Source organism: Alosa pseudoharengus, unplaced genomic scaffold, assembly GCF_046254945.1.
Source record: "Alosa pseudoharengus isolate Yale_2024_CS ecotype anadromous, Long Island Sound unplaced genomic scaffold, YU_APseudo_1.1 YU_APseudo_1.1_scf_8, whole genome shotgun sequence".
NCBI lineage: Eukaryota > Metazoa > Chordata > Actinopteri > Clupeiformes > Clupeidae > Alosa > Alosa pseudoharengus.
In genome coordinates this window covers 23,976,944-24,004,874 of record NW_027468870.1, presented here as the reverse complement: position 1 = coordinate 24,004,874, position 27,931 = coordinate 23,976,944, and the positions used below count along the sequence as shown (strand labels likewise).

The 27,931-nt window shown below is 41.4% G+C and overlaps 1 protein-coding gene across 2 annotated transcripts; it reads left to right on the top strand.

The window, feature by feature from the left end:
- On the top strand, nt 1-27,931 carry jakmip2 (janus kinase and microtubule interacting protein 2). Of its 2 annotated transcripts, XM_076273642.1 has the most exons (20): nt 1-129; nt 421-918; nt 2,752-2,961; nt 5,310-5,408; nt 5,771-5,917; nt 6,246-6,386; nt 8,253-8,309; nt 8,422-8,544; nt 8,666-8,794; nt 9,138-9,221; nt 14,467-14,529; nt 14,723-14,821; nt 15,018-15,116; nt 16,769-16,822; nt 16,944-17,009; nt 18,773-18,841; nt 23,279-23,356; nt 24,511-24,714; nt 27,090-27,155; nt 27,881-27,931. In XM_076273642.1, exons 1-20 carry the CDS (start codon nt 1-3, stop codon nt 27,929-27,931), a joined length of 2,466 nt encoding a protein of 821 aa, XP_076129757.1. The 2 variants fall into 2 exon arrangements, with proteins under 2 accessions (XP_076129757.1, XP_076129758.1); XM_076273643.1 differs by lacking the exon at nt 14,467-14,529.

The window sequence follows — 27,931 nt, the reverse complement described above, 5'->3', positions numbered from 1 at the left end:
ATGGCGAAGAAGGCCCGTACTAAGGGCGAAAAGCCCGAAGCACTAATCTCTGCCCTACAGGCTGCCAATGAAGACCTCAGGTCGAAACTGACGGACATTCAAATCGAATTGCATCAGGAAAAATGCAAGGTAGGCCTTTCATGCCTTGAATTACACATAAAATGTAGACATGTTTGTTGTATTTAGTGTATGTACTTATAACAGAGAGGTTTGAAGTGACAGTGATCATGAATAGACTTGGAGCAATAACTCAGACACCTTTTGAGTAAAATTTATTTGGACTTTATCTGCCTGGGAAGGTACTCTGTTTTTGGCATCCAATCTGGCGTTGGTTATCCCAAGAACACATAACAGAACATAAACTACTTATAAATATAAAAATCATTGTCGCACGTCGTCTGTGCCTTTCTCCCACCACAGGTGACTAAGCTGGAGCGTGAGAAAGTGCAGGAGGCCAAGCGCATCCGCGAGCAGGAGCAGCACCGGCACACAGTGGCACTGACCGAGCAGCGGGCCAAGTGGCACGAAGAGAAGATGAAGGAGCTGCAGGCGCTGCGGGAGAGCCTGGTGCGCCAGCACGAGCAGGAGCTGCTGCGCCACGGCAAGATCAAGGATGGGGAGATCCAGCGGCTCAAGACGGCCATGAGCGCACTGCGCGACGGCAGCGGCGAGAAGGTGCGCACAGCCCTCACGCTGGAGGCCAAGGAGGAGGCGCGGCGCTTCTTTGACCAGGAGCGCGTCAAGCTCCTGCAGGAGATCGCCGAGCTCAAGTCCTCCAAGAAGCAGACGGACGAGGCGCTCAGCACCATCATCCAGGCGGACAAGATGAAGGCGGGAGACCTGCGCTCGGAGCACCAGATGCACCAGGAGCAGATCACCAAGATCAAGTGGGACTGCGAGAGAGACATACGCAGGCTGGTACGACAGCCCTTAACAGTGCTTCTGCCTTTTGACCCCACTGGAGCCAGGCACCTCCACAGCAGTGATCCTTTAGATGTCCCAACCCCAAGTGTGGTTTATGGACACAACTTACATATCGGCTGGTCATTGGATGTTAGGACACTTTGGCATGTCAGATAGATAGATATATACTCTATTGATCCCCAAAGGGAGATGTGAGGGTCTACACTTTTTCGGTCCAGCATCTATTACTCGCTGTCATGTGGCTGACATAAGCCGGCTTTGATGACAGCCAGTATCAGTGCTGTGTCCATTAGACTCCCTCCCTTAAAGTAAAACTCTCTCCAAATGCAACCTAGGGTCTTTTTCTGAATATACCCGAGTCAAACTTTCGTTTAAAAGCATAATTACGAAGTAAGCGCCGCTTTTAAGATTGACCATATTTTCGGGTTTTAGGGTCAAATGGCCTTTTGAATGGGAGTGCTAGGGGCACTACTATGATCGCATCAAAATCACTATTTTTGAAACACTAAGAAGGCTTGTGCTGTCAAGGTATGCACAGTCATTGTTACCCAAGGGCCGTATCCTTAATAAATTAGACTTAGTGAATAGCGATTGTCTGCCTGACCCTGAGCTGACAGAATTGGTAGACCAATTGGTAGACGACGTTAGCAAGTGGCCAGACATTCATTAGCCCGACATATACGGCTATCTGGTTGACAAGCCCAGATATGCAAAAAAATGTAGTACAAGTAGTACATTTTTCTTGACGTTTCCTTGAGGTTTTAGTCAATTCACACACACACTATTCAATGGGAAGGAAAGCTTTCCCCGACAGTTGGTATGAGTTGTTTGTATTAGCAGTTTTCAAACTCTTGAATAGCACTCTGACAAAAGTAACTCTAGCAGTGCTCTTTTTTTAGTTTATTTAGAACCTGGAACACTATTGTTGATGCGGCTCCCCTTGGCAGCCTTTTTGTGTCAGTGAACGGAACCCTCACCACTTACCGCATAATGTACAAACATATATTATTATCCATCTTCCCCCAACAAACAAATGCCGTTTGTCGTTGAAAAGCTTAATTTAATGAAAAGGGATTTGGTGTGACACCGCACAGCAAAAGTAGCCACATAATGTTTAGCCTCATAATAATGGTGGAGACATTTTTGTCCAAGACACTTACATTACAGTGAATGGGCTCTGTGCACTAGCTTTAGCGCGGCAAAAATTGTGTTTAAATGTAGTAAGCCTAATAACTGCTTCAGCCTCTGGCAAGATCAGAAGTGGGCAGCAAGCGACTGGTATCTTGAGAGCAACGTGTTGGAGACCCATAGTGTACAATGACTTTTCATTGGCTACTATTAAACCAACCAACAATATAAAATATTTATTTTAATATAAAATATTAAAAAGAGCTCTTTTATTTCATTGCGTTAAATCGAAACAATGTATTCTAGTGCTCGTGGACTGATAGCCCTACTGATAGGCCATTATTACCCCGGCTTGTATTTGGGGGCCGGCCTTTATTTGTACGAATCGACCACGACCCTGGCTATTATCAGAGGCCGGCTATAAATAGAATCCCGGCCATAATTTGAGGTTTTACGGTAACAAAGTTTTTCTGCTGCAAAAACCTACCATTCCATTTCATTGCATGAGACATTTAGTTCAGCTGTTACTCAAGCATCAACACATAGCTTCTTATATTACTTAACCACTTTGTCACTTTCAAATCCAGTACCTCAGCAATCAACTTTTAGATTTCATCAGTGTTTTTAAATCGTAAATGGTATGGATGATGAATGCATTTTAATCCGATTGTCCAAATATGGATGTTGCTCTTGGTTTAGGTGGATGAGATCAAAGCAAAGGACCGCACCGTCTTCGCCCTAGAGAAGGAACTGGAGACAGCCACAGGCTTCCTACAGAAGCTGCAGCTACAGAAGGATGCCCTGGACGAGCAGCTCTTTCTGGTGAAGGAGGCTGAGTGCAACCTGGGCAGCCCCAAAAGGGAGATCCCTGGGCGGGCAGGCGACGGAGCCGAGTACTGCGGGAGCCCCGTGAGTCTCTACGCCTATACGAGCTAGACATCATCTGGGAAGCAGCCTTAGCTTCACTCGTAGCTGTTTTGTGTTGTTACAGGATGTGCAAAGCCACAAATTGATGTAATGCTTATGAAGGTTTTGTTCTACATTCCCACAAGTCAGGATGCCACTATGAGCTGAGTGTAGTCTGAGGATCATGCCTCATCTGATGTATCCACTCCCTTTCTGCTATATTTTAGCCATTCTAAGCCCCAAAGGTCTCAAACTGTCTAGTACTGCATATGAAACATGGCTTTGCAGTGTTTCCCCTACAATGTATTCATCAGCGGCGCAGCGCCGCTGCTGGAAATCAAGCGCCACTGCAAAAAAAAGTTGCCTAATTAAAAAAAAAAAAAAAAAGACGCAAGTGAACTTCAGGAACAGCTGCCGTTCGTTCAGGTTTCATGTCAACAAATAATAGTAGGCTTACGTTGAAGGCGCAGTCAGGATTCCACAGGAGATCACGCTTGTTTGTGTTTATGTTTAAGTTTATTAGCAGACGCATTTTTGTGCAAGAAAACGTAGCCTACATGTTAACCAAGGAACCAAATTAAACACGCCAGCGAGATAGCTGCCCCTACCTTCAGTACCTATTCCCAGATAAATTCCACGCATTGTTTCGTTTTTGTTTGTGATACAGGCAATGATTTCAAGCAGTGTTGCTAATACCTAGGCTGTGAAACTAAGGTCTAGCTAGCCTGGTGGGTTTAATTGAATTTGAGTAATAGGATACGCAACCATTTACATCTGAGATAGTTTGTAATTCCTGTAGAGCTCACCAAAATTATAGATATGATACAAGACACTTATCTGCTATAATCCAAGATAGATTTTCTTCGAGTTTTTGAGCATTTATTTTACCAAATGACATGGGAAACATAATTCATTTAATCCACATATGCACCATGCACAACAACACTACTAAGTTAGCTTAAAACCTTGAGAATCAAGCAAGCCGTCACGGCATTAAAGTGACAGGCACTCAATTCGACTTGCACAGCACTGACATGAAAGAGAAGTCTATATAGTTTATACAGTGCTGTGCAAAAGTTAAGACACCCATGCTGAAATTGACTAAAGGGAGGAATAAAACATACTTTGCCTTTTGTCTTAATGCCTTAATTAAAAAAAAAAAAAATAGGACATCAATTATTTTTTAATGTATCATGTATCGTAAATAAACAAATGTTATTATATAAATAAATGTCAACTTATGCACAGCATTGTATATTCTAAATAGTAATAGTTTGTACAGTGGCCTACAGTGTACCGTTGTACAGTGGCTAATTACTAATAATGTAAATGAAAAAGGTGAAAGAAAAACATGAATAATCCTGTTAAAGTACTGCAATAATCATGCTTTGTAAATGCTTGTGTTGATGGTTATGTCATAATTTGTAACTCAATCTGTCCATTTCTTTCACAAAATCCACCAGAAGTCACCATTTCAGGAATCATTTTTCAAAATTTTCTCTTTTTTTTGGGGGGGGGCTTCCTACGATCAACAGCACCGCTGCTGGAAAATTTTCTAGGGGAAACACTGCTTTGTATAAGATCAAATGTGATTATGCAGTGTTTCAGACATACAAATGTAAGGAAGTTTCTTTTTTGTTCAGTGCTTCAGTCCGATTGGCTAATTTTGCCACTAAATTCAATTATTAGCCTCCGTCACTGTCACTGACATTTTCATTTGAAAGATATATAAACGCTGTCATATGTGATAAAGTAAAATAAATCTTACCTTTTTGCTGGGAGGTTGGGAGATGTGCTTGGGATTTGCTTCAGAGCTTGTGGCTGGTGCATAACAAATCAGTGAAACTTAGTGGCTTGTGGGATGTGTCTTTATGCTGCTGCAATAATCCAAAATGATTTCATGAGTTAAGTTCATTTGTGACGGATATCTGCACATGATTTCTATTTACCAGTTATCAGAAGAAAAGGGTTTTAAAACATTACACAACATTTGTGTTATCAGAATTCCTTCCTCAAGAGATAACAGTGTTATGCTGCCATCTAAGAAGGAAGGGACTTTTTCCTGTGTCTGAGTCCCATGACCATGAACATTTTAACTAGACCTTTTGACCTACACATGTAAAAATGTGTATGATATGTGTGTGTGTGTGTGTGTATGTGAGGCGTATCAAGCTTTTTAAAAGTGTGTGTGTGTGAGGGGGGCATTTTGAAATAGGGAAGTAAAATAATCCTGCATTTCTAGATTTTCCTGACAAAAAGTGTGTGTGGGGGGGGGGGGGGGTAGAATCGTGTTTAAGCAAAAGTTGGGTTGTTATAACACCCCTAACCTGTCTGCCTGTGTTTGTATGTAGGACATGAGAAGGAATCAAAGGCGTGTGGCTGAGCTGAACTCGACCATCCGGAAGCTGGAGGATCGCAACACACTGCTGGGCGAGGAGAGGAATGAGCTGGTAGGAACTTTGGTGGGAGATGTACTGGTCGTACTGGCCAAGACTGCGCTGGTCCACTTAAGTTAATCGTTATGCACAGATTATTTTTGTTCTACTTTTGATCTTCCAAATTGTCCAGAAAAGTGAAAATGTAAAATAAAACATACCTATGTATGCCTAGATGCAGAGCTTCAAAATGTAGTCAAATTAGGTGTGTCTAGGGGTGTATGTAGTGTCAAGTCATTGTTGATTGTTAATGGCACGACATAAATGAAAGAAACTGATTACAATTGAGTTTTCAGGCCATTACAAGTGCTTATGATGTTATACGCATGGACTTTATTTTTCTCTTTTTCTTTCTCTCTATGTCCCTCTTTCATTAGTTGAAACGTGTGCGGGAGTCAGAGAAGCAGTGCAAACCCATGTTGGAGAAGAACAAGCTGTTGAATAAAAGGAACGATGAGCTGACTCAGTCTTTACAGCGAATGGAGGAGAAACTGAAGGGTTTGACCAGGGAGAACATGGAAATGGTGAGGAGAGAGTGCTCCTCATGCCCCTGAGGCTAATACAAATCATATGGGTGTTTGGTGGTTTAAGCTCCCAACGTCGTCTTCCAGGCAGCGCTACATGGAAGGCACTAGGGTTAGGCAAGGGTTAGGGTTAGGGTTAAGGTTAGGGTTAGGTGCCTTGAAGTTGATAATTGCAGTCTGCTTTGAAATTGACTGATGCGTGTACTATAGATAATAATTAATACGCAGTATGCAAATGTTCTTCTGTAAGGACGTTTGTACAAATCTGTGGGGCTGTGTTAGCTGTTGATGTACTGTATGTATAACTGTTGTGTTCCCTCTTTCTCAGAAAGAGAAAATTAGTTCTCATCCTCCACTAAAGAAGCTGAAGTCATTAAACGACCTTGACCAGGCTCACGATGACCAGGAGATTGAGTTCCTTAAGCTTCAGGTTCTCGAACAACAGACTATGATAGATGAACTGACAAGAGTAAGTGAAAGCTTTTAATGTGTTTTATGCACAATTTGAACTCTTGATGTGATTTGATTGCAGGTCATATGACTTGTATTACTGCTGCTACACTACTGCTGGTGTATGTCAACATTTTTGTTATTTTATCTCTTTTTCACCTATTGTTGGTAATTTTTGGTAACTAATTCACATGAAACAAGGTTGATTCTAAGTGAATCATATGATTCAAGCTACAGCTAGTTAGCCATTACTTTTTTGTGAATGGTGTTGGTAAAAATGTAGGGCCCTATATTGGCGATCAGAAACGGATGGTCAGGGGTGCAAAGTTTATAGACATTAAAGGCATGGCTAGTCCACAATCATTATTTTAATGACGTGATTTTGTGATCAAAAGCTGGGTTCCGGGTGCAATAGGGTAGTTCTTATGTTTCTTAATCTGTCATGGGTGTGCTTTGGGCGTAACATCCTTTAAACCAATGAGAAAGACAATTACAAACTTACACTTGACAAAACATTCTAATATGAAAATCTAGATGTTTGGAGTAGCCTATAGAGTGTAGATCTTATAACCCCCTAGGGAGAAGGAAATCACGGTCATTTGCATACTTAAACCCAAGTAGCTTAACTGTATCTACACAACATAACCTACTGTTGTAAATTGGTGCAGCTCCTTTGAGAGAGCCCCGTGCGCAGGCAGGGATGGAGAGAGAAAGCGAGAGGTATGTGTGTTAAGAACTGAGATGCATATGCAGAAAGTAGACGTGCTGTTGAGACGTGCTGTTGAGTGAGTCATATTGAAAAAAATGCAAAAAATAACTCTGCAGACAAAACCGAAGTCCTCGTTCATTTGCTAACCATTTTCAGATAGAGGGAAAAGGGAGTTAGATCCCAAAGTTACGGATAACTTCGGCCCTGGTGCGTTAACATGAAGTTCCCCTATGTTCTCCGACTAGGTCTGAAAAAAAAAAAACAGGAAACGTTAGCGCAATCAAACAAACCCAGAAACTACCATGGGATTGGGGAAGTGGGGTGGGTTGGTTGGTGCAGCCAAGCTCGGCCAGGACGGGCCCAGCCCCCCAATGCATCCCCCAAGACGTTGGGACTGTGGCAGAGTCAGACGACATCCAGGCTACCCTAATCTATGATGTACAGTACATGGCATTTGACTCCATACAAGCAATCAGTAATGACAATTACATTGTCCCTGATTGGGAACACACAGTACAGATATCATATAGAGACCAGTAGGAGCGCTACTTCAGGGTCAAAGTGACCTACTGTACTAATGAAAAATATAGCAAAAAATGTATAAAATATAACATTAAACCACATATTGGAATATTGGACATAATGCTGTTTTGCACTCTCTCTCTCTCAACGGGAAAACAGCTAAGATTGTAATCTACCCTTTTGGAATCATCTCTGGGCTAAATTTGGCCAATAAAATTCAGTAGCTAAGCTAATACAAATGGCCCATCTTCATGAAACATTGTCAGCTCATTCATAATGGAATGTAAAAGCGATATCCCCAATTTAAAACAAATCACCCTCAATTGATCACTACAACAAAAGATGTTTCCTCTGTCTCCTCTTCAAATCCTTTCTTAAAATGTAAAGGATTCAAATGGTACTCTTTCACTGCTTGAATCAGTATGCACCACACCACGGTATATCTAGTGTCCTGTAAGTTTGCACATTTGGTACAAAAGCATGCAGTTTTCATATCCAAGACAGATATCATCATTGCCTGCCAGATAACATAATCGTATCTAATTTTTTTACATATTAACAGTACATACAGGCTACATCTGTACTTTTGAGTATTGTGTTGTGTGATGTTTGTAATGTTTTGTCCTTGTCTGACTGATTCACCCTGTCTCACAGGACCGAGAGAAATTGCTGAGGAAAAAGAGACATAAACGAAGTTCCAGACCCATCAAGGTAACTGTTATTGCAATAGAAGGCAGTGAAATGTCTCCAATGTGAAATGTTTTTGTAAGGCTGTTGTTGCTGTCAGAAGGGCCTTTCCTCACTTAATGATTCTGCGATGCAGAGGCACATTGTTGTGGACACCTTCTTTGGGTACGATGAGGAGTCAATGGATTCAGAGACCTCGTCAGTAGCTTCCTTGAGAATGGATAGGACTCCTGCTACTCCAGACGAGGATTTGGACGAGGTTAGAATATGTTCAAATGCCTTGTGGATCTCTTCTGTTGTGTACAAATGTAACCTGCCTCTTTAAGCCTAAATTGTTCCGAGGGTGTGATTGTTCTTACCCTCTTTGTGTGTGTGTGCAGGGTCTGGCTCGTGAGGAGGCAGAGTTGCGCTTCCGTCAGCTGACGCGGGAGTACCAGGCTCTTCAGCGCGCATACGCTCTCCTGCAGGAGCAGAAGGGAGGCATGCTGGATGCGGAGATGGAGGCCAAGGTACACACAGAGCCTGATCCATCACCCGCACTTGAGACACACTGCAGCCTAGAAAAGACACTTTTGTAATACTGTCAAAGAATAGTAAATAATCGGGCTTCCAGTACCGTTCCAGTCTGTCAAGGTTTGAATGATAAGACCTGTCTGCTTCTACTGATTCAGAATCATGGATACTAGCACTTCTGGGCTGCTACTGCAAGTAGTGGAACTAAATCATTTCATCTGGAGTTCATCTCAAACACTTTTCTATCACAAGCTCTGTGTCTGTATTATGTAATATACAGTAGTATAATATTGGTAGCCTTTCTCTCTGTGTGTCTCTCACTCTCTCTGTCTCTCTCAGGCTCAGGAGCAGCTTCAGGCAGATGTGCAGCGTTACCAGGCCAAAATCGAGGACCTGCAGAAGGAGCTCACACTCAAAGGACAGGTAAGGGCCAGACCGTTTGTGTTATTGTCTTGTGGCTCTGAGACGGGGACATGTGACCAAGAAAGAAGGGTTGGAAGAAGGGAGGGTGGTCACATAACAGCCGTTATTACATGGCTCTTCACAAGGCAAGTAGAACGCTCCATTGACTTGAATGGGATTTCCCAAAGTTCTAGCGGTTATTATTTCCGAGGAAAGGACCTCTGAAAAAAATAATGACCGCTGTCAATGGCAACGGAGTTTGTGCTTCTAATTCAGGTATTTCATATCACTACGCAAGGACTGGAACTTCATTCAAAAGTGAAAGCAGACGGTTGATCAGCTGTGTTCTAAAGAATGTTTGATTCAAGTTCAGCGTGTGTTGTTGCGAACTATTTGTTTCAGCAAATGCCACGATGAACAAACAAATAGGCTAGGCTATGTAGGCTAAAGTCATATCGTGGGGAGTTTATTATTTTGTTTTGGCAAGTAGCCATGTAATAAGCGGGATAATGTATAGAACGCTGGTCATTATTGGGAAAATAAGTCCCTTCAGGGCGGAACAAGACCCCTCCGCTGCGCATCGGGGACCGGTTCGCCCTGTCGGGTCTTATTTTCCCAATAATTACTGCCGTTCTATACATTATCCCTTACTTAGTTATACCACAAAGAGCAGGTTTAGCTGATCTCTTCCTAATGAATTTCTGAGAACATGAATGTGATTCATGCTTGTAAGATGTGCGTTCCAAAACTGTTCCATAGCCTGGAAGTAGTGTTTAAGATCCTGACTCTCACCAGATGAATTTCGTTCCGCTTAGCTCCGCCTAGCTTCACTCTCATCTGGGACCTCTTCTATTGAGAGTGATTTTTTATGGTACAGCCAATCAGGACGCAGGGCGGGAGTTTCATAGATGTGACATAGCGTAGAAGCGACTGTGAGACTTTTATCAGCGTCACGGGTTGGCTTCGATGTGAGTGGTTGAAGTAGCACGTCAATAGATGACGGACAAGTGGCTTATTCAATCATATGCAAGCATTTTTTGATTAGGCCCAGCCTTCTGAAGCAACACTCCAATGGATTGGTCCCAGATGGATGAGTGGGCTATGAGCTAGGCGGAACGAAATTCATCTGGCGAGAGTCAGGTTAGGCATGGCCAGCTGAGAAGAGAATTTTGTTGGGCTCTTTCTGTCTCATATAAGTCTTAAAGGCCAAGCATGAACAATTTAATTTCTAGGAAAGGTCTTTAATAGCTACAACATCAAACCGTGTTGTGCAAGGGGGGAAAAATTTACAATTAGTCAAGGGTGTTTTATAAGAGAATATGTGTGAATAGCCACACTGTTCACACGGTTATCATTAAATATGTAATCTTTCATATATGACTGCAGGGGGGATGCATTTTCCTCCAATTCTAGCAGACATGATTATGATAACATATTTCTTTAACTCCAGAAACAGTCAGTGGACATTGTAACACACCAAGTCAAAAGGTTGTAACATATCAGGTAAAATTGGATAATCTAATTGTTGTTCTTGATTGAAGAATGTGTTCCAACAGGACACTGCTTAAGTAGCTATACTTACGAATGGCTCCTACAAAATTATGCATTGTAATCTTTTGCTGCTCATACCAAGGCAGCAGATGTGAAAACAGTGTATTATATTTATATTTACATAATTTCTTTTCTTTGATATTTACATATTTATCCAATAAATTCTGAGGTATGTTTCTGAAAAAATAAAAGAAAACTGTATTGTTCAGTTTATTTGCATTTCACAGTAAAAAGGCCACATGAGAATTCATAACTCAGTATTTCAGTACTGCACTTTAAGCAGTATTGTAGCTGTGTGCTTTTTGAAAAGAAAATAATCATTCATTTGCACATTGGCCATGGGGTCTATGAAGAGAGACCAGAGGCTGTTGTTTGAATGGAATCCTTTGAGAGAAGTGGGCAAGTAGTAACATAAGCAAACTCTTTCCAAAAATGGTTTGTTTTAACAATAAGACTACCTACCTATTTTATGTTTTCCACAGCTTAGCTAATTATAACAGCCTCTGCTAAGATATAAAATTAGAGAAATTATTGTTTTCTGAGACAACTGAGAGCTGCACCCCATATAAGTGAATGAGTATTGGGTCATTCCACGTCAATTCAACCAGAGCCCACGCACTTAGGTCTCAAAAAATTCTGAAAAAAATACCAGGTGTACCTATGTTACCCAGGAGACACACTGTAAAATTACTTTTATGTAAGATCCAAGATACCCAAGATACAGCCAGTTTTACAGGGGGAGGGGGGTGTTGATTTTGTTCGGCTTTTTTTTTTTGTCAAAGTTCACAAGCCCATAGCGCAAGAACTAAACCATGTAGGAGGCTCCAATTTTGCATTCTGGTACATAAATAGGAATAGTATATAGCAAAATTGTCACGTTTGGTCTGGATGATCCTGCATGTTCATAGCTGTTATTTGAGTTTTTGGCTTGGCTCTGTTTAAGCCTTCAGAAGACATATTTGTACTTAACATAGGCTCTTGATTTATTTTTTATTAAGAGAAGTAGAAACACTCTCCCTCTTTGCTGACGATCTCTTATTATATATCTCCAATCCCACATCCTCCATTCCGATTATTCTTAACATTTTAGAATTGTAAGGTAAACTCTCAGGGTACAAACTAAACCTTCACAAGAGTGAACTATTCCTGATCAATGATATAGCTAAGAGGCTTCCCACCTCACATTTCCCTTTTAAAACAGTACCTGATGGTTTTGTATACCTGGGGGTATTCATTACTACCTCACTCAGCACAATGTTCTCTAAAAACGTACTCTCTTTAATGGACGTTTGTAAATCTGATTTCAGTAGGTGGTCCAATCTTCCCATATCTATGATGGGCCGGGTGAACCTAGTCAAAATGGTAGTTTTGCCCATATTCCTTTATCTTTTCCAACACCTCCCAGTAATTGTCAATAAATCCTTCGTTCGTGCCTTAGACCAACATATTGTCTCCTTTCTGTGGAGTAATAAACCTGCTCGCATTAAAAAGTCAATTTTGCAGCTCCCGAAGTCCAAAGGAGGCCTTGGACTGCCAAATTTCTGCTGGTACTATTGGGCATGCAACATAAATAAGTTACTCTATTGGGTTAATGCTTGCCCAGAGATTACTAACATCCCCTGGGTCCATTTAGAACTGTCCTCTACCAGCTGCTCTCTACACTCAGTGGTCTCCTCCCAGCTACCCCTTGCGAAAAATATCTCCAAAAATCTAATTGTCCTGAATACCATCAAAATATGGACACAATTTCGAAAACAGTTTGGTTTGGTGGGATCTTCTACGGTGGCACCTATTTTGAACAACCATCTATTCCCACCATCTTGCTCAGATAAGGTATTCAATGTGTGGGCCGCAAAAAGGTCTCACCACCATCAATGATCTGTATAGCAAAGGCATTTTTTTCTCCTTTATTGACTTATCAACAAAATTTGATCTTCCAAAATCTCATCTTTTTAGGTATTTCCAAATCAGACATTATGTGCAAAACCACTTTCCCCAGTTTCCAACACGTCCCCCTGACTCAGAACTAGACTCTATACTGTCCTTGAATGTCAATCGGAGAGGTCTTATCTCAACCATCTGTAACTCAGTGGACTCCCATCAAGACCCAACCATATCGTTAAGACAGACTTGGGAGCAAGACCTAGGAACCACAATTTCTGATACACAATGGGAACACATTCTAGGCCTGGTTCATTCGTCTTCTATATGCGCAAGGCATGGCTTATTACAATGTAAAATCCTGCACAGGACGCACTTCACAAATGTAAAATTGGCAAGGATATACCCAGACAGAAGTGATGCTTGCAATCGGTGTAAAAGCTCACCAGCTGACCTTGTTCATATGTTCTGGTCCTGTCCAAGACTGTCAGAGTTTTGGACAGAGATATTTAGCACCCTTGGTAAGGCTCTCAAGTCCCAGGTGGACCCACACCCCCTTACAGCCCTTTTCGGAATACCTTCAAGGCCAGAACTGCCTATAGAGCGGGTTGTGGCCTTTGCCACACTTTTAGCTAGGCGACTCATTCTCCTGAAGTGGAAACATTCCTCCCCACCAACACACGACAGGTGGATCCAAGAGATACTCCAATGCATTAAACTTGAAAAAATGCGGTTCTCCCTAGCAGGTTCCCTTGGCACCTTCCACAAAACCTGGTCACCAATCTTGACTCACATGGAAACTTTAACAGTACAGCCTGAAAACAGTTGATCTGGCAGAGTTACGCTCAATAACATGAGACTACCCCCCCCCCCACACTCCCCCCTCTTTTTTAATTTTTTATTATTATCACTACTACTCTATATATATATATTTTTTCATTCTATCTGTTTTTGTTGTTATATGTCCTATTTTATATGTTTGCTTTCTTTTTGTGTGTGTAGCAGAATGGGTGAGACTGAGGATTGGTGTGGATGTATTGGGGTGGGTGGATAATGATGGGCAGATGGGGACGGAGATAGGGGTGTGGGTGCATGTGGGGGGGGGGGCTGGGTGAGGGGTGGGCAGATAAACTCTTTAATCATATATTTTGTATATATTTGTTTTACAAATACAATTTTGTATGTACCTATTTTACAAATTCCAATAAAAATAAATAAATAAATAAATAAAAATAAAAAAAAAGTAATTTTACAGTGTGTCTCCTGAGTAACAAAGGTAATTTCTTCAGAATTTTTTGAGACCTAAGTGCGTGGGCTCTGGTTAAATTTATGTGGAATGACCCTATTGTTTACGCTAAGATAATGTAACCGGCGTTGTGTTTACCACATGACTCAGCCCTGCACTCGCCCGGTCTCGAACCGCAAACAGCTGCACCTCGGATTAGGAGTCGAGCAGGCTAGCATTTGAGATAAAAGCCCAGGCTGCTAGCTCTGTCACTAACACGACTCTTAAGGCATCGAGAGGGAGGTTTACACAGCATACTTACTGCACAGCTGCATACTGGCTACCGTTACACTAACATTGAGAAAATGTTGCTGTTGAAGAACTGATATTATTGGCGATACACGAGAAAGTAAAACATGATGCAATATATGTGTGTATATACACAGGCATATATAAACATATGACACATGTATGTGTGTGTACATACATACATATATATATGTACACACACATACATGTGATTTGATATGCCTTGATATGCCTATCCGTTGGGACACTGTTGGGTTTCTGTGACTCCAGTTTCCATGATCTGCTGTTTTCCATTCACAGGACTCAAAATGGGTGGAAGAGAAACAGCTCTTTCTGCGACGGAACCAAGAACTCTTGGAAAAGGTTTGTCTAATTCATGTGCATATTTTAACCTCCCCTAGTTGGCTTAATTTAATATAATAGCTTTACTCTGCAAAACAACCTTTACTTTCCCAAGATGGGGGGAAATTGTCAAGTTGATCTCTTGATTTCATTCAGACAGGTGAAAAGTGCTGCTTTAGTAATTCTATTGCTACGACACCTGTTTTCCCCTTAGGTGGAAAAGCAAGACAATGAGATTGGGCGACTTCATCAGGAACTGCAAGACTCCAAAGACCAGAATGAGCTCCTGGAGTTCCGTATCTTGGAGCTAGAGGTGCTTTTTCTGCCAGCTAAACATGAGACATTATACTTTTTTTACTAAATTTATAACTAAACATGAGACATTGCACTTTTTTACTGAATTTATAAGCACATGAGGTTTAAATATAATATAATCTGAGAGGTGGTCATCTTTGTAATCTGATGGATATTTGAAGGTGATGAAATTAGTATTTATTTATTTATTAAAGGAACGAGAGAGGAGGTCTCCTCCTTTTAACCTCCGGATCCACCCATTCTCTGAAGGAGTCAGCGCTCTCCAGATCTACTGTATGAAAGAGGGGGTGAAGGTAAAGCACCTTGGAGAGATGGAACTAAAGACTGGCCTTTGGTCATAGCAACCATCCATTTAGAACTGGTAACGGCAGTTTGTCCTGCAAGCTGAGAAATTAGTTGATATGTGGCAGAAAGAAGTAGTTCTACAAACAAGAACGGAAATGTAATGTGTGAAGTTATTGGAATGGAAATAAGGGTAGACCAGGGTAGGCTAAGTAGGCCTAAACAAAGTTTGCCAAGTTAACTTTGACAAGGCTGGCGGCTAGCATTATTATCATCAACAGCTGTGCTAACTTGTACCTCCGGATTGCTTTGCTTTGAGGTCATGCTTCAGACTTGACGAACTCTTATGGTAGGCAACAGAAATTCCTTACTGCAGAAATAGTAGAGAATGATGCTCCTGTCAACAGGTTTGGTCTGGGTGTTTGTTTAAATGTAGGCTAAATGTTTCATTCACAGCCCTTACAAAAATGTAATGTTTGCGGCAGATTTGCAGCAAACTTGTGGGTGATTTGTGGGAAACAAATGAGTTCACTAGAAAATATCGCCAGAAGTTTGCCAGTGTTGGCCGCTAAAGGCAAACTTCCAGCAAAGTTCTGGCAACAATGCGAAGTTTGCCACTGGTGGCAAATGTGTTCGCCAGTGATTTTCCATCACACTTAGCCAATAATGGCAAACTTCCAGTGAACTTCTGGTGACAAACCTAATTTGCATAATGACATTGCTGCAAATTTGCTGAGACATTACCAAAAGTTAACCGCAACTGTTTGCCAGAAACCTAATTTGCATGTGAAAATATGACCTTGCCGCAAATTTGCGTCAACTTCGCCAGAAACCTGAAATTTCTTTAAGGGAGGACAAAGCAGTGCTTTCTCGTCTGCCTCCTTCAGTCACTGTAGCCAGACTGCACTGGGTCAAAAGTCACTACGAAATGTGATTAATCAGCGTTAACTTTTTTAACACTTTATTTTGTCTGTAAATAATCGATCGAATTAACACATTATTTTGACAGCCCTAATAGCGCAGGGGCAATTATATATACGCAGGGGCAATGCAATGTGTTTACACAAGCAAAGAATGGTAATAGTAAATAAAAACATAAAAGGTCAAGAGCTTAAGAATAGGTCAAAAAGTAAAGTACATACAATTGAATTAAATTAATTTAATTAAAAGTCATAAAACAGAGTGCTTGTGATAAACAGAGGGTGCCTTTGATGTGTTAAAGCTACAGTAGTTGACACTAGCAACAGTTGGAACATTTTCATCCCAAAGTTGGTTCCAAATCTGAACCACATAGCAACTAAAAGGTCCTTCACCATGTTTAATTCTTACAGCAGGTCTTACATACAAATATGTTCCTGTGACCTGAGAGATCTGGAATGCCTGAACTGCTGAAGTATGTCTGATAGCTAGTTATGTCATCTCCCATTTAATGATTTATGAACAAGCAGTAGTGCTTCAAAGTCAATTCTGTGACTCACTGGAAGCCAGTGCAGGGACTAAAGTAGGGGAGTGATGTGCTCAGTTCTTTTCAAGAAAATGTACTGTGTGTGCTGAATTTAGATTTATAGGTGAACATCTATCCCCGAAAAAGATGTTCCGGAAAGCATTGCTATTAATCTGCAGTCTGTCAGGTCATGATTCAAGTCCTTCTTTTCTTTTTCAGGATGTGTGTATACCTGATCTCATTAAACTTCTAGACATACTGGGAGACAATGGGGTAAATCAGAACATTACTGTAGTATATTTCATACAGTTGTGTTTCTTTCACTTTATATTTAATAAATACGATTTTTTTGACCATTGTTTTTCTAGCATTGTTTTTTGTGTGTTCTTTTCAGAACTTACGAAATGAAGAGCAAGTAGCCATTATTCAAGCAAGCACGGTGCTTTCTCTTGCTGAAAAGGTGAGTGAGTGAGTGAGTGGGGGGGGGGGTATGTCTAAAGTGTAACATACAGATTGAGTAAGACTACTGACAATCAGCACCAGTGGCGTGCACAGACATTTTGGGGGGCAGGTGCTCAGGAGGGGGAAGGGGGGGCACTTTTTAGCGCACGTGGAACACTTAATTATAAAAAAAAATTACACGCACATGTTGAATGAAATTTGACTTGTGCTGCAATTAGTAAATCAATATACAATTAAGACAATAAAGAGACCAAAATGTGTTAATTTATGTTGCCTAACAAAACCTATACAACAGAAAACGTTCGTCTTAACACATAGATTTGGAATTGCAAACTCTACCGAAATTATTTGTAGCCTATGTGGTCGTCCTCACGTTATCCGTCATTGACTTGGGCTACAGCGTAAAACTTTATCAGGTGACCAGTTGGCTAAAAATGCTTAGTTGTTTGATGCTGTATGAGACATTTTACTGCACAACAAAATTATTACACGTTGGGCTTAGAGGGCAAACTACGATTTTACTCGATCTGTAAGACAATAGAGACCAAACAGTACGAGGAGTTACAGTGGGTTACTGACTGATGCAGTGGGTTACTGTTACATGAATGCAGATAAGCATTTTTCACAGGTAATGGGGAACTTTCCGTTTCTTCTGTGACAAATGAATGTGTTAATATGTTGCCTAACAAAACATATAGGCCTACAACAGAAAACGTTCTTCTTAACACATACATTTGCAAAATCTACGAAATTATTTGTATGTGGTCGTCACGTTATCTGTCATTGATTTGGGCTACAGCGTAAAACTTTATCTAGCTTCATCTGACTAGTTTATCAGGTGACCAGTCGGCAAAAATGCTTGTTTGGTGCTGAATGACACATTTTACTAACCTGGCCCTAGCCAGATGAATTTCGCTCCGCCTAGCTCCACTCATCCATCTGGAACCGATCCATTGAAGTGTTGCTTCAGAAGGCTGGACCTAATCAAAAAATGCTTGCATATGATTGAATAAGCCACTTGTCCGTCATCTATTGACGTGCTACTTCAACCACTCACATCGAAGCCAACCCGTGACGCTGATAACAGTCTCACAGTCGCTTCTACGCTATGTCACATCTATGAAACTTCCGCCCTGCGTCCTGATTGGCTAAACCATAAAGTTGGTTGGAGAAATCACTCTCAATGGAAGAGGTTCCAGATGGATGTGAGTGAAGCTAGGCGGAGCTAAGCGGAACGACATTCATCTGGCTAGGGCCAGGTTAACATTTTACTGCACAACAAAATTATTACATGTTGGGCTTAGAGGGCAAACTGTAAGATTTTGCTTGATCTGTATGTTACCTGGCTGATGGGGCACGGGAGAAGCAGCCTGTCAGCGACCATGCCTGCTATCTGAAGACGCTTACTGAACTTCTATGGTGCTGCGCATCTGACGTGCCCTGCGCGCGACCGCGCGAGTTCACGTGACAAAGGAAGAGAGATAGGCTGGTCGGGTGTGCGCAAGGAGGTGGCTCATTTTGGGGCATTGTTTCAGTCGTTTTTAATGGCTCAGGTTTTCAAAAGATCATTTCAAAACCGACCTCAGTAAATTCTTAATAATATTAATAATTAAAAAAAAAAAAAACAAGTTTCAAAAGGGCATTTTCATTGATAAAGGGCAAACTTCCTAGTGCTTTAGCACCACCTAGTGTCTATGTATGCACGCCTATGATCAGCACATACTGTAACCTCTCTCACACTAAATCTCTGTCGCCCCCTAGTGGATACAGCAGATTGAGGGAACGGAGGCAGCACTACACCAGAAAATGATGGACTTGGAGCTGGAGATGGTGAGTCATGCTCTGGGGTTGTCTCTAAAACTCACTGACTCAGTTTAGTGTGGCCCACTTACTACCCAGAATGGCAGGCCGATGAATGAAGCATTATTTCAGGCATTGTGGAATATTCACAAACAGTAGGTAGAGATAATGGACTACCTGGACCACCTTAATAACTTTCAGTATCCCGCCGGCGGGACAGTCCCCCCCCCCCACACACACACACACACACACACCTCCCCCCAACATTCTAAATCAATTGTATGCACCATATTGCTATGTAGCATAGTAATGTTACACACCATTTCAAAGGCTCATTGGCTCTTGGGAATCCAAAAATGACTTTTTTCATGTACAATCTGTATAGTGCTTTACATTCTCAGATTAATCTTATTATGTCTCAATTGAATTTGAATCTAAAATGCCCCCCTCCCCCTCCACCGCTTTTGGTGCTACCCTGACTAATGGCTGCAGTGTAGCTGCAGCACAATAAGTAGATGCAGTATATTGGGTACTGAAATATTCACAAGAATCCATAGAAATTGAATCTTCATGTTGTATTATCTAATATTAGTTTTACACATGTATAGTCTCTCATACACACTCATTGAACTAACAAAGTAAATGCAAAAATAGAGACTTTTTTGTAATTATTCCATATTGTGTGTAGTCAGTCTATATCAGAACACCTGACATACAATCTAAATAATCCAGAAGAAACCTCAAAGTGTTACCTTCCATTTGAGACCAGGATTATGCTTCTAAGGGATATCAAGTGACCTAGAGCAGGGGTCCCCAACCTTTTATGTACAATGGACCGGTTTGATTCCTATTTTTTTTTCACTGACCGGCGGGGGGTGGGGGGGGTGGGGGGGGGGGGGTTCGGGGGTTCCATGTTCCATATGTGTTGTGCATGCATTACTTGAAAAGAACTAGCTCCAGTTATGTATGAACAGTGAAGGTAACGATCTCTTGTGAAAAACGTGAACTTGAAGAAGTGAAAATTTAACAATATGAACTATGAATATTGAACAACTTGAAGCTACATCTGTAAGTGTGAACATGCATAACAACATATGGGAACAAAAACGTGCATTACGAATATAATCAGTGGGAGCCCTGCAACAAGAAGCTTCCATCTGGGGGTGATGGAAGACAGGGACACCCTCAGTGTGCAATTTGGTCTTAGTTGCAGTCATTGCCGAAAACCCGGCCTCGCATAGATACGTGGTGGGAAACGTTTTCAGCGCTTTTACGGCTATCTCGGGATATTCTGCTTTGGTTTTGATCCAAAAACCCGCCAGACGGGTTTCCTTATACACACTCTTAAGACCACCGTCATTTGCAATTTCGATCAACTGCTCTTCCTCCTGCGCTGACAAGTTAGGACTATTCGGGATATTGACAAATGGGTTGCGGACCCACTCATTGGTTTGCCGTGGATCTTTGGAGGATGGGAAGTAACGCTCAAACTCATTTGAAAGCGCAACAAGGTGATCGCGCACCAGCTGCGAGAGAAAGGGCCCTACCTCAGTCTCTCCCAAAACCCCCACTACTGTTTGGAACATATCAAATACACCCCGGTCCACTCGTCGTCCCCACAAATTAAGCTTGGCTTTAAATGCAGCGACTTTATCTGCCAGTTTAAAGACAGTCGTCATTCTCCCCTGGAGTGACAGGTTGAGGTCATTAAGCAACCCGAATATGTCACACAGGTAAGCGAGTTTTGACACCCAGTCCTCATAACTAAAATGTGCAGCTAACGGTGACTTTTTTTCTGTAAGAAATCTCTGCAGCGGCTCTCGCAACTCAAACACTCTGGCCAGTGACCTGCTAAAGATGCTTGTTTTTTTGTTGCTCATTCTAGCAGTTTAGCTAACTTCATGTGACACTACCGTTCGCCAAGAACTGATCAAGTGAAGTGAGCTGACCTGAGGCTGCGCAGCGCTGAAGGCAATACTGTATGTAAAAGTGTTGAAGGCGGGACAGACAGACGTAAGAAAATAGACCTTGCAAAATGCAAACATGTGTGCAATCAAACAACTGCATATAGGCCTATGCCATGTAAAAACGTGACATTATTGCGAATTAAATTTAGTTTAGTTTGCATGCATTTTTTTTTTAAACTCATGTCGTAGGCTACGGCCCGGTTAGGAATGTCCTGCGGCCCGGTACCTGTACTACATCACAAAGTTATTTCGACTGTTTCCTACGAAAACTACAGGTTCTCAGCTTTCTATAGAGGTCCAACATTTGATACTAGGCCCCAAAAGAGGTGGGAACAATGCCCTTGTAAATAGGCACAGTGCAATTTCAGGCAAAAACTTGAAATTTCTATTGAGATTAATGTGGTTAAGTTTTGAATGCACTGCACCCACATAACTGCCTCTTTGATTAGGAGAGAGCTTTTTGATTTTCATGACACAGCAGGTAGAAATGCACAGACACTTGCACTTCCATTTTTTCATGAATGCACCTAACATACTGTATGCAAAGGTGTTGAATGGAAAACCTCTGACTGACTGTTTTATTTGTTTATGTCTGATAGGCAGAATGGCCTTTGGTATAAAATGTTCTCTCTCTTATTTTTGTACTCATATCTATAGCTGGGTTTCCATCCACCTTTTTTTAACATGAATTTGAACCTTGAAATTCTTCTAAAATGGTGGAAAAAAATTGAAAGATTTAATGGTAATATTCCTAGTCCCACAGTTATCTGAAAAATCAGTCAGGATGATGGTCAATCAGGAAACAGGCTTTATTCTTTAAATGATGCGCATTAAGGGAGAGACACAAGCTTCACCAAGAGGATTAACTCGTATCTCTAATGAAACGGGAATGTCTTGACCTAAGTATGTTACAAACAAAAGGGGGCTGGGGACGTGGCCTCTTGTTATACCTCTGTTTGAAGATTTATAGGTGGAAGGGCTGACCCTCCAACACTATATATGTCTGGTCACCTTTTATTGTTCTTTAAATTAGAACTCCCCATTGCTTGGGATGTTTCTCAGAGGCCTGGCCTCATACTGATTCTACAAATGTAGTGTTTCTCACACCTCACTTTGCTTCCTGGCTCTAGGTGGTCTGAGTGCTAGAGCAAGGAACAATAAGAAACACGCACAGGATTTATTCTGATTCACAATTCTTTCAGAAATGGTCAAATAAGACATTTATTTGCTGGAAAGGGGGTGTGCATTTATGTTAAAGTTGCCCTGACAGCCTCAAGTTTTGAATGCACTGTTTATAAAAACTGAAACTAAGGATCATATGAATGTAAACTAAGTACCATGTTAGTAGAACCTATAAGAGGATGAGTCTTTATGCTGTCCTACGGATGCTGTTGCAAACCTCAATGTCTGAAATGTGCAAACTTTTGAAAAGTGTGAGGAAAAGCCTCACAGCTTATTGTTGTTGACTCCAAAGGGTTAGACTCCAGAGGCGCAGTAACCTTTTGAACCTACAGTGTATATGTCCATTTTCCACTTATGTTAAAGGCTGACCAGGGAAAAAGAGGGCTTGATGGTGATCAGTTCTTCTGCCAGACTGCTACTATTTAGGTTTCCCTACTAACAACCAAGCATTGCATTAGAGACCACCTTCAGAGAAAATCAAGTTATTTTAACCTTGTTAACATGTCAGTACGATGTGTACTATGTTTTACCAGACATATCATGAGCGAAATATAAGCAGTCAGTTTCATGGCTTTGGATCTACAGTCCACCAATCACAGCCTCAGTATGCAAATTCAAACTACAGTCCTTTCTGACCACCATAAGGGTACTGAACCAATTCTGAGTACTTGGGGGTGGGCGTATTCTTGATAAAGACGTCAAGTCAAGTCAAGTCAGATTTATTTGTATAGCGCATTTAACATGCACAGAGTGCAACCCAAAGCGCTTCACATATAAGACATTGTCATTGACACATAGACTAACAAAGACAATAGATGCCGGACGGAGCGGCGTAGTCGCCAGCGTACCCGTGACACCAAGACATACATTTAAGAAATAACAAACACAAAAGATGCCGGACGGAGCGGCGTAGTCGCCAGCGTACCCGTGACACCAAGACATACAAGACATACAAGAAACAAATTAATAAATAAAATAAATACAAATTAAAAATAAATTGTTTAATTGACGTGTCAGCTGCAGCACTGTACAAAGAGCCGACCAGGTCAGATAGATCCTGATTCCTGAAATGAGAAAGAAGGAATCAGTCTTTAACATATTATGTGGGTTAACGTATTATGTGGGTTATGTGTTGTAGAATAAACACACACTGAATGCACAGCGGCTGGGTTGTGTCTTGCTAATAATTTGCAAACCTGTCCATGAATAACATAGTTTTGCTGGGAATGGTGACACTTGAGGCATGACATAGTGTTTGCCATAGGGTTGGGGGGAAGTGGGTAGGTGGGCTTTTACTTACAATGATGTTCTTTCCTAGGAAATGTTCTGCAAGCAGAAAGGTTACCTTGAAGAGGAGCTGGATTACCGAAAGCAGGCTCTGGACCAAGCTTACATGGTATACCAGTGCATTTCCCCATACGCTCTTTGTATCACTTCTTTATCTGGATGTTCAACCCTTCAGTGATGATTTGGGGTACACTGGAATACGATTAAATATAGTGGGGGGTTTTGTGTGTCTGTGTGTGTTTGTGTGTTTGCATAAGTTCAGTGTGAGTCAAATGTGTGTCTTTGTTTATGAGTCTCAGTAGGGGCCAACCTGATACATGGAGGTGCAGAATCTTCCAAAGTTTGGAGGCTACAGTTGAAAAAAAAATACAATATCCTTGATATTTGGGGACAATCAACAGAAATTGATCTGAGGATCTGAGGGATCTTGCTGAGGTATAGCTTTGTAACAGATATGAGAGGTTTGGCCTTGATACAAAAGTTAACAGTAAGATCTTGAAGTTAGTCCTATAATGTACCAGGGGCCCGTGAAGGGAGGCTAGAATGAGGAAGATGTGCTCATGCTTATGGGTACCATTTAAAAGAAAACCTGCAGCATTTTGGACAAATTACAGGCGAGAGAGAGGCCTTGCTTACCCCAACATAGTTACAGTAATTTAGCCTGAATGTGATAAATACATGGAAGAAAGTGGCAGAAAGTAGTTTTACAAACAAGACAGTTTTAGCTATCGAAATGTAGAGATGAACACAGCTCAAGTGTTACAACATTGGTATAAGTGAGATAATGGACTTCATGCCATTTGGGTAGCAGAAGGTAATTGCACTTCGAGTAGTAACGCTTTCTGCCTGACCTGCATTAACTTCTGCTCACCGAATCCTGTGCCATCCATTATATCTTTCATTTGTGTGTTTGTGCATATGTGTGTGTAGAGTACGCATGTGTCTGTGTGTGTATGTGTGTGCAGTGGATGTACTCAGGTGTGCGTGTGTGTGCAGTGGATGTAGGCTACTCAGGTCTGTGTGCAGTGGATTTACTCAGGTGTGCGTGTGTGTGCATTGTGTGTGCAGTGTGCCTGTGTGTGTGTGTGTATGTGTGTGCAGTGGATGTACTCAGGTGTGTGTGTGTGCAGTGGATGTAGGCTACTCAGGTGTGCGTGTGTGTGCAGTGGATGTACTCAGGTGTGCGTGTGTGTGCAGTGTGTGTGTGTATATGTGTGTGTGTGTGTGCTGCTGACCCTGCCTGTCTGTTCCTGTCTCCCAAAGCAAATCCAGGAGCTGGAGGCCACCCTGTACAATGCCCTGCAGCAGGACAAGGTGATCAAGTACGGCGAGCCGCTGACGGACACGCAGAAGGACGAGCTGCGCACGGCCGTGGAAAAGCTCCGCAGGCAGATGCTCCGCAAGAGCCGAGAGTATGACTGCCAGGTGCTGCAGGAACGCATGGAGCTGCTGCACCAGGCACATCAGGTATACAGTACACACACACATAGGCACACATAGACAAACACGCTCTCAGACATGTATTCACTCAGTATGAGCTGAGCTAAACATGGGGGGTCGCCATGACACTTCAGTTCAGAAATGCGGTTTATGGAATATCCATATTGAAAGAATATTAATTCGAAAGAAATATAAGTTGAAGCCTGCTGACACTGCACTATGTTAGGCCCGGCATCAAGCTCACAACAAGTCTAGGGACATAATGTGTTGCCCAGACCCAAGTCCCTAACCTAGGTGTGTGCGATAACGTGGAATTCAGGAGCAAACTAATAGTGGATGGAATGGAAGAGGACACCAGCTTACCTCCAAGTCCTGGACTCGTGCTTGGATGTCGTTTCCTCAGGACGACCAGCCCACATGTGAATCTCATATCTCCAGTGTTCACAAAATGTGGGGGAAAACTCCAAAACAAAAACCAACAAAAACAGACCTAAACGCGAAGGAAATCCCAACTGGTGTTCTAAGGCTGAAACATGGAGGCACTGGTAGGCTCACAAGCAGGCCAGTCTTACCATGCCAAACCTTTTCTCCATTAAAGCTACAGTACGCCATGGCTTTAAATAGCTAGTCAGTAGCTAGGTAACCAGGTCACCGAAACAAACATACACAATTCCATCACTGTAGAGAGTGACTAGCATGTATGATTGAAGACAAGCACGACTAATGTTGGCTACTAAATGGTCAGGTGACTTTATATTAGGCACTGTGTTCCAAAAAAAACTCCTCTGCTACACTCAAACAATAGCTGAAAGTAATAATGAGGCAGCCCTGCTGTAAGCTAGATACACTGGTGTAAAAAAATCCGATGCTCAAATAATGCAGTTCTTTAATTTGTCAACAGAGGGCGTCCTAACTCACCCATTGTGTCTGAGTCACACAGAGGAGAGAGAGAGTGTGGTTGTGTCTCAAACCGCATACTTCTGTCAGGACACTGCTAGTGTGCACTGAGCGCTTACTTCCATAGGGTCCACTTTTTGATGGTTAGTTTTGTCCCAATATCTGCACTAAATTCTTAAACTAAGTATTTGAAGTGTGCAAGTAGGCGGTTTGAGAGAATCAGTTAATCCACTAATATGGATTTGATCACCTAAATTGATTACCTAAACCTCAGCAGTCTGACCATTTCACATTTTATGATGTGTTATGATTAGGGCTGTCAAAATTACAGTTACAGTAATTTCCTGTGTATTACCCGCATTGTGTATAAACAGCAGAACAGTGTTTTATGCTAGTTAAAAAAACAAAACCATGTTAATACCATATGAACTGCCCCTGTGTATTAACCTCATAGCTGAAGAAATTTTGCAAAATCAATGTATAAACCGCGGCTGTTAGTTACGGTTTTATTACGCTAATCGCAGCAATTCATTTTGAAATACACAGCGCTTTAAAAGATATTAACACAACTAGCGCATTTTGTTTACCTACCTCCTTTGTGGAGGGCTGACGTGACGCGGAAGACGCGAAACCTGTCCTGCAGCCGCCAGCCTTTCTCTCTCCCATCATGCCCAAACTTTTAAGGATATTTCCTGTCAAAACTAGCAAAATTCACTGAATATCCTAGTTTAATATAGTTGCAAGTGAATATACAATCGGTTTATCAAAACACGTATACCCCTATACCCTAATAGGCCTAAAAGATGAATGACAGCTCTGTCATTTGCAATAGACAGAGCGGAAATTTTGCTGCAACTGCACTGAACATTACTTCCTAATTGCTAATTGGATCATACATTTGAGTTAGATGGACAGTGGTGCACTGTGTGCGAGCTACTGTAAAGTGTAAGTGAAAACAAGTGCTGTGCTGTTCTATTACTGTTCCATATTTCAAAATGTGACATTAATTACTTTTTTTTTTTTATCGTTTGACAGCCCTTGTTATGATCTTCATAAGTGTGCTATCTTAACCTTACCAGAGATGTTGATCCTTGCATTATTTCTTAACTATTTATGAATATCATGATTATGGTTATGATTAAGAAACTATGCATTCTACATCAGTGTGTGAGTGTGTGAATGGGTGAATGTAAAGCATGTAAAGCAAATGTAATGTGCTTTGGGTGCTCGGAGGAGTCGAAAAAAGCGCTCTAAATACATTCCATTTACCATTTTCAATACTAGATGAAAAAATAAAAAAGGAATGACAATAAATCATTCTAAGAATAAAATTGTATTGTGCGCCTCAACATACTTCCCAAACAGCTAGTTCCAACAGATATTGCAAAGAAAAGTGCGGTTGCTACCCAGCCAGCTCATACAGCATCTGTAGAAAGGACTGACATGTAAATAATGCATGCCAATGGACAAGTTGAGGTTGCATACCATGTCTCTAATTTTCACAGAGGATACGTGATCTGGAGGATAAAACAGACATCCAGAGGAGACAGATCAAAGACCTTGAGGAAAAGGTAAGAAGGTGGAGTGATAGTGGTCTCACCTGCTGCGTCCTTCCTTTCTGTAGAAGGAAGTGGGAAGTGTTAGTAGTGGTATTACTGTCAAAGAACTCACTCCCAGTCAGTGAAGATCACTTGATAGCAGCAATGAGCACTCCTAGGAATTTGCCTAGATTTGCCATAGGAAGAATAAGGATCGCCATATAAACCATTAAACATACTTTAGTTGATCCCATAATAAGTTGTACATAACTACAGTAACTGCATTTGAACTACTTTCTGCAATAGAATTCTGAAATAGAAAAGAATAGATTAGCTTTCTAATTGTTTATGTGATCTAATTCAACCTCATCTCTCCACTATGAGAATATACGGATCAAATTCCAATGTTTGTTAGAATTAAAGGAGCAGTCCAGCGAGTTTTCACATAGATCCATTTCTCCATTTCTCGAGGTCACCAAAAACTGTCGGTACGAAAAAAAAACAGTTTTACCTAGCTCAAAAACTTGCCGGATTTCTCCTTTAATACTGTAAAAAAACACAACGTATTTCAAGTAAATAGGGAATAATAATGTATCACTGCTAATAACTGCTTCAAACTATTCTTCCCCTAACTAATTATGTGTAATATCTGTGTCTCTTTCAAATGTGTAACACATCTGTGTTATTTCCCCTCCTTGTTTTCTCTCATCTGTCTTTCCATCTCTGTTTCCCTTCTTCTGCTTCCTCTCTCTCTTCAGTTTTTATTTTTGTTTTTATTCTTTTCTCTTGCCTTTATCCTTTGGCCTTGA

What these genes read in the sequence shown, in the direction of transcription:
- jakmip2 (XM_076273642.1), top strand. Translation starts at nt 1, where the DNA reads ATGGCGAAGAAGGCCCGTACTAAGGGCGAAAAGCCCGAAGCACTAATC. An exon ending in TGATAGATGAACTGACAAGA is followed by an intron (nt 6,387 to 8,252) that starts GTAAGTGAAAGC and finishes CCTGTCTCACAG; the next exon opens with GACCGAGAGAAATTGCTGAG. An exon ending in AGCTCACACTCAAAGGACAG is followed by an intron (nt 9,222 to 14,466) that starts GTAAGGGCCAGA and finishes TTCCATTCACAG; the next exon opens with GACTCAAAATGGGTGGAAGA.